Here is a 7,602-nt window from a genome sequence, read left to right on the forward strand (position 1 = left end):
GTCAGAGTCCAAAATAAGATATTGGTCTGCAGTCAGACACGCGTCAGACCTCGAAAGACTTAGCAACTTACACTTATGATGGTGAGTAACTTTTTACTTCACAGTAAATGTTGAAACAGGTTTTGAAAATGTAATTAACCTAAATATAAAACTGCAAAACAAAGCAGACTGTTCACTTATTGCTGAAGATAATTTAACATTTGATTTCTAAGGAATTTTTGTTTTCAGATTTTACCATATGTTTGAGTTTCATGTTTCTTGTGCAGCCTCTGCGTTTAGGGTAACAGTGGTGGTCAGCTGTTTAATGGCTGCAATATAAACTGTTTGCAATAAAACAGCTTTTCCTTTTTATTAAAGCTGTCATTGCTGTTGCTGCTGGCTCTGTCACCAGCCAGTCCTCGGGGCACTGTGAAGAAGCACTCAGAGGACAGAAATGGTAAAATGTAACTGGCATTATGAATTTGCAAAAGTGTCCTCAAAAGTCCTTTTGTGAAAATAAACAAGTGAGATTCACTTTTTTATACTAGCTCTAAAACTACTTAGAGATGAAATGCTCAGATAAACCCAGTGTACACTATGTGCTCAGGAGCAATAAGCACTAATCAAACAGCTAAAGACCAGGATTCGTCAGTCTAAAGGCTGCAACACACCAAACACTACAAATTCATCCTTGGATCATCAATTTACCTTGAGGCACTGGAATTGTTTATCTCCTGCTTAAATCTGAATTAACCCATTTAGAAATATCAGGAAATAACGAGACGTCCAGTTCATATTTTCATTTTTAATTATTATTATTATTTATTTATTTATTTTTTACCAAGATTTGGCTTAAACCTGATTTTAAAACCGTTTTAACTGACAGTCATAAGAAATTCTGAAATAAAAGAGAAATTTAAGATGAATTGAAACTACTAGGAGAAAATATCATAGTCAAGTTAAAATTGTGTCGACCTTATGGAAAGAGCAGTTTCTGAAGTTTCATCTTTTCACACATGCATATGATTTTTTTTTTTAAAAAGGTTTTTGTTTTCTTTCATACAGTGACCTCTCTGAACCCAGATCTGGACAGAGCTCCTGAAATGACAGACATCTCAGTTAACACATCAGTATATCAACATCTTTTGTTTCCAGCCAAGATGAAACAGAAAAGGCAGGCGTTTGATAATAAGGGCAACGTGAAATGGCAGACCTGGAATGGTTCCCTCCCTGATGGAGCGGTGTCAATTTACAACACATATGTGGGACGTTTTGACTATGTCTGTAAACATGGATGCCATGCTGGCTTGTACAGCCGTAGCTTGGGAGATTTCTGCCACTATCCCTATGGCGACAAAGAGTATCGTACGGGCTCATTTGATATCCTTGTGAACGAAGATGACTTTGAGATCGTGGAGTGGAAGCAAGGTTCCTATGGTTCAGTGCCCGAACATGCAGTTAGAACATGTTCTAGTGATGAGGTTTATGTTGGAAAAAACGAGTATGGTCTAGGTAAAGTGCATCCTAGACACACTGCATTTTTTCTACCTTGGAGAGGTGAAGAATATTGGTACAAGTACTATGAGGTGCTGACCATTAATAGAGATATTGACAGTGAGATCATCTCTGATGTCAGATATAAAACTAACAATGCTAAAATCAGCAAGCATCCTCCTGAGACCATGCGCATCTCTTCCAGTATTAACAATGGATGCAATCCAGTGACAAAAACAGTAACTCTTTCAAAGACAGTTAGAGATGAGAAAAGGTGGGACATTCATGCTTCTGTCTCGGTTGGTGTCACTAAGACTTTTACTGCAGGAGTCCCTGCCGTAGCATCCGGAAGCATTCAGGTTAGCGGTCAATTTACATTTGACTATTCAAATGGGGCAACTCATGCAGAAGATCACACCCACACTGTTGAAGTACAGGTCTCCATCCCACCAAACCACTTCTGCAAAGTCAAAATGCTGGCTTATAAGTATGATGTAAACATCCCTTTTACTGCTCTCCTCACCCGAACCTACAGGAACACAGCAATGAAACGATCACACATCTCAGGGACATACTACAGCATCCAGACGGGAGAGGTCCTTGCTGTGGTAGAAAGATGTGAATACCTAACTTCTGCACAGCCATGCCCACAAAAGACATAATAACACAGTTGTAATCATGTGTATATACAAGTTAAGTTGTAAAGTAAAACTTAATATTCCAAATTTATGAATTGAGGAGGGGGCCTAAGGGTACATCGTTCGCCATCTTACAATGCTGTAATTGCAGCCATTCCCCAAGTCTCTGTGAATGGTACTCATGGCCATTAATCAGTGGTCTTTGATCAGTGGGTTTTGGTCAGTGGTTGATGATCAATGGTCATGAGAATTTGCATATTTAAGATTAAGGAACTGACCTCCCCACCCATTGTTCCTTCAGTGGGCTGGTTTCAGTCATTATGCAAATGTACTGTTTATAAGATCGGGGAAACCTGCAGTCAGCTGAGACTGAAGAAGTCACTTGGATGAGTGACGAAACGTTTCTCCCACAAAACACTACGTCCAGATGAACAGAATCAACTTTTTGGAGTGATACCAAAGTGCTTGCTTAAAGGGAATATGTAATTGTCAGGGTTTTCTCTATTGTATTATTTTATGGGTTTTACCTTACAATATAACAGTAACAGTTGTTTTGAATTGAGGCTGTATAAAAACAAATTGAATTGAATTGAATTAAATAGCTGGACTGATGTTTGAATGCATACAAATTGGCAACTTTGCTCTACCTGCTTAGTTTTTATGAATCTATAAGAATAATTATCATGATAATTTTTTTCTTTGCTGGACTGTAGTATTTGATATCTTATTCAAGGAATTGGTCATTCACGAGACACTGTGACCCTCTTAAATCAGACTAAAAATAAAACTTCCTACCTTCCTTCCAAGATAATGTGATAAAGTAAAGGAAGAGCCACACTCTCCTTATCTCTGCCCATGTGCTCACTAATAATAAATAATTACATGTTGACTTACCAAGAATAAACTTTTTAGTGGTGTGATCACTACATCAGTTTTTAATTCTTCACAAAAAATTGTGAAAACTGTTTTTGTACCTGGCTTTCTTGTTGGGTGTGTTCAGTCAATCCAGCAGATGGCACTGAAACCTCATTAACTGCTCACCACAGCCTTTTTTTTTATAATGAAAAAAAAGGCTAGTTTACTACTAGATTTACTAGTTTAGACACAGTTTTATTGAAACTGACATTTTAAGGTCAGTTAAGTTGACATTCAGCAACACTTTCATTTTCATCTAATGCATATAATCATAATTAAATGCTAAAAATAACAGTGTATACTTGTATCCTCTATACTTATATCTTCTATTTGAACAAGATAGAAATTTAGGAGTAACATGGCCTTACAAACCCAACAGTGAGATCTTAAGAGATCCACAGCCTACGGCTCTTTGATGGGGTGTCACAGGGTAAATGTAAAATAATAAAATAAATATTCTTCTGTAGCAATAACAAAGTATAACATAAATTGTTCTGTAGCAATTACACAAGAATATCCAGTTATGTCCCTGCCTACAATTAAACACATTCACTTACCGAATATCGGGGGCATCTGCTGTGGCAAATGGGTGCAAGCCTTTTACCACAAACTTAGTCACTGCTCGGTGACATTCGTCTATCCTGGTCTGAAAGGAGACGCTATCGGTAGACTGCAGCGAGAGCTGCCAGCATCTGAGCCAGACTCTGTCTGTCTCTCTCATCATGGTCGCCTAAATGCACAGTAATGGCAGGTTTTGTAATAAGGCAGATCGCGCTAACATAATATGCACTGTTAGTTGATTATTTACCTGCCGCATTAACGGGAGAGGACGTGCAAACGTTACCGCTGCTGCTGGGTTGAGATTCACGAGTCCGGAGTGGAATTAAAAACACGACATTCATTTAAGGTCATCGCGTGTTTTGTGAGCAAATGCTTTTGCATATTCGTAGTGTTTCCTCCCTTAAATGAAATATCTACTTTGCAAGTATTGCAAGTTGCCCTGTTGTCATCCGTTCTCGTAAAGTATGACCAAACTTTTGAGCGTTTGAGCCGCTTAGGCGCCGTGTTTCCTGCCAGGTAAATGACGCTCAACAAGAACCGGGTTTCGATACCCATCCCTACTTGTGACCAAGTTTATTTAAACAAAGTCTTGAAAAAGCGAGTGTTGAAATAAGAAGAGAAAATGCTCTCAATTATGGAGACAGTCAAATGGTCTATTTATGTTTGATGTGTGCTTTACATTTGTGTGGCTGTTAATAAAGTTAGCGCGCTCTAGGGGGCGTATGCGTTCATCAAAATGGCCGATGGCTGATGTGTATTTTTTCCTCCCTAGAATATCGTCGGCGAAGTTTGCCATGTGCGTTAGATTTCACTGCGCATTTTCATACCTCTGCCAACAGGTTATGGGCCCAGGAAGCTAAGAAGTTTTCCGAAAGAGTCCATCTGTTTTTTTGCCACCGAGAGAAACGCCGCGACGTACTGTGCACTCGGTGAGGATTAGCATACCATGCTAGCGCCATGAGCCGACGAGCCGCTGAGTGAAATAGCCGTTGGGCTCGGCTAGTTTTTGATGGAGACGAAAAGAATTACGAACTATGGGAGACGAAATTTTTGGGCCACCTTCGTTTGCAGGGTTTAAGAGACATTATTTTGAGGCAGCCTACCGACGTGGAGGGAGAAGAAGACGGAGCAAAGAATGCAGAGGCCTACGCGGAGCTGATCCAGTTTCTGGATGACAAAAGTTTGTCTCTTGTTATGCGAGAAGCAGCGGACGATGGACGGAAGGCGCTGGGGATTCTAAGAAACTATTATGCAGGTAAAGGAAAACCTCGTATAATTAGCCTGTATACAGAACTCACTTCGCTCCAAAAGCCCAGCAGTGAGAGTGTGACTGAGTATGTGATACGAGCAGAGACAATAATCACAGCCCTGAGGAATGCTGGTGAAACATTGAGTGATGGGCTATTGGTAGCAATGGTTTTGAAGGGACTGCCAGAATCGTTCAAACCGTTTGCTATCCATGTCACACAAAGTGAAGTTGAAGTGACTTTTGCTGAATTTAAAACTAAACTGCGAAGCTTTGAAGACATAGAGAAAATGCGCGCCGCAGCGTCAGATGACAACATCATGAAAGCACGTGCAAGACCGAGCGACAATTCCACGTTTGAAAAATCGAATGACCGTGGGGCCGGCAACGCAGACATAGTGTGTTTCAGATGCGGACTAAAAGGACACAAAGCCAGGACGTGTCAGCGCAAGCAGTGGTGCAGCGAGTGTAAAAGCACCACCCATCGGGACTCAACATGCAGACGGAGACGGCGGCAAGACAACGCACGGAAAGTTTCTGAGGAGTCGGGTAGCAAAGACTACGCATTCCGGGTAAGCAGCGAGGATGCAGCGTTCCAGTCAGAGCATGGCATCAACAAAAAGGGTCTGATGGTGGACACAGGGGCAACTTCGCATATTGTCACAGATATAACGAAGTTCAGGAGATTTGACGACAGTTTCCAGCCCAAGTCACACTACGTAGAGTTGGCTGACGGCACAAAGTGCACTGGAGTTGCAGAGCAAAGAGGGGAGGCAGAGTTTTGCTTGATGGACAGCAGGGGGCAGTGCCACAAAACAACCCTGAAACAGGCACTGTACATCCCATCGTATCCACAAGACATCTTCTCTGTGAAAGCAGCTACCTCAAATGGGGCAACTATGATCTTCAAGCAAGGAAAAGACACCCTGCGACACAAAGACGGTACAAGGTTCCCAATATATGAGTACAACAGACTGTACTACCTACAAACAGTAAACACTGAAGGTAAAGACCAGTGTAAGGGTTGCTATGACATGCAAACATGGCATGAAATTCTCGGTCACTGTAATTATGATGACATTCAGAAATTACAGGGGGTTGTTGATGGTATGGCAATCAAAGGAAAAACAGACAAATCTGTCTTGCATTGTGAAGTGTGCACGCAGGGAAAGTTTGTTCAAACTAGAAACAGGGACCCTGATGCACGAGCCAAAACCGCCTTAGAGCTGGTACACACAGACCTAGCTGGTCCAGTAGACCCAGAGTCCAGAGATGGATATAGATTTGCACTATCATTCACTGATGACTATTCCAGTGCGGTGTTTGTGTATTTTCTGAAAAACAAGAGTGACACAGCAAAAGCGACACAGAAGTTTTTGGCTGATACAGCCCCGTATGGGCAAGTTAAATGTATCAGGTCTGACAATGGAACAGAGTTTATGGGAAATGAGTATCAGGCACTCCTTAGCAAAAATGGAATCAGGCATGAGACCTCAGCACCATACTCACCACACCAAAATGGTACTGCAGAACGCAATTGGCGCACTCTTTTTGATATGGCCAGGTGTATGTTAATAGAGAAGCAGTTACCTAAAGAGTTGTGGACTTACGCAGTGCAAACAGCAGCTGTAGTGAGGAATAGATGTTTTAACAGACGCACAGGACAGACACCATGTTTGATGCTGACAGGAAGAAGGCCAAACCTTTCCAGGATGCAGACATTTGGGTCAGTGTGTTATGCCTACAGGCAGAACAAGAGAAAACTAGACTCAAGGTGTGAGAAAGGAATTTTTGTTGGCTATGACAAGAACAGTCCAGCTTATATGGTCTACTACCCAGACAGTGGGAAAGTACAGAAGCATAGACTGGTGAAGTTTGAGACTAAAACAAGAGTAGAGAGACAAACACAGACTGACCAGGTGCCAGATGATGAGGGTGACTTTGAGACACCAAACAGGTTTACCAAGACCAGAGAACAGACTGATGTGAGTACAGAACACACAGATACTCAGGAACAGATCCCAGTAAGCATGTCTGAGATGAGCAGCCAGTCACAGGAGAATGAACTCGACTGCGAGGCTGCAAGGTATCCTTCCAGAGTGAGAAAAAGGCCTGGGTATTTAAGTGAATATGTTACTGACAAGGAGGATTGTGATCAAGTACTTACAAACATGGATTATTGTTACAGAGCAATGTGTAACATTCCCCAAACATTCAAGGAAGCAATAACTTCATCTAACTCAGAGAAATGAGTCAGTGCAATGGATGAAGAGATGCAATCACTAAGTGAAAATGACACATTTACCTTAACCACTTTGCCTGAGGGTAAGAAGACAGTGGGGGGTAGATGGGTGTACACAGTCAAAAACAATGTTGATGGATCTGAGAAGTACAAGGCACGTTATGTTGCTAAAGGATATAGTCAGAGGATAGGTGTGGATTATGAAGAAACATTTTCCCTATACTGCTAACCTGACTAGTATCAGAGTGTTGATGCAAAAGGCAGCACAAGAAAACATGCTTTTACATCAGATGGATGTTAAAGCTGCCTATCTTCACGCACCAATAGATTGTGAGGTATTCATGGAACAACCTGAGGGTTATGAGGTAAAATCCGACACAAATGAAAAACTTGTGTGCAAGTTGAAAAAGTCGCTACATGGGCTAAAACAATCAGGCCGAAATTGGAACAAGTTGTTGCATGAATATCTGAGTGAGAACAACTTTGTGCAGAACCCCACTGACCATTGTGTTTACACAAAAATGACA

General features: G+C 41.4%; 1 protein-coding gene across 2 annotated transcripts; it reads left to right on the plus strand.

Moving 5' to 3' along the window:
- Positions 1-3,037, plus strand: LOC113034237 (natterin-3-like). Of its 2 annotated transcripts, XM_026188638.2 has the most exons (3): positions 1-81; positions 358-436; positions 1,045-3,037. In XM_026188638.2, the coding sequence occupies exons 1-3, from the start codon at positions 76-78 to the stop codon at positions 2,133-2,135; spliced, it is 1,176 nt and encodes a 391-aa protein (XP_026044423.2). In that variant the 5' UTR covers positions 1-75; the 3' UTR covers positions 2,136-3,037. The 2 variants fall into 2 exon arrangements, with proteins under 2 accessions (XP_026044423.2, XP_080165594.1); XM_080309468.1 differs by lacking the exon at positions 358-436 and having other exon boundaries at positions 15-81.
- Positions 3,038-7,602: the final 4,565 nt, after the last annotated feature.

The sequence above is a fragment of the Astatotilapia calliptera genome, chromosome 12, assembly GCF_964374335.1.
Source record: "Astatotilapia calliptera chromosome 12, fAstCal68.1, whole genome shotgun sequence".
Taxonomy (NCBI): Eukaryota; Metazoa; Chordata; class Actinopteri; order Cichliformes; family Cichlidae; genus Astatotilapia; species Astatotilapia calliptera.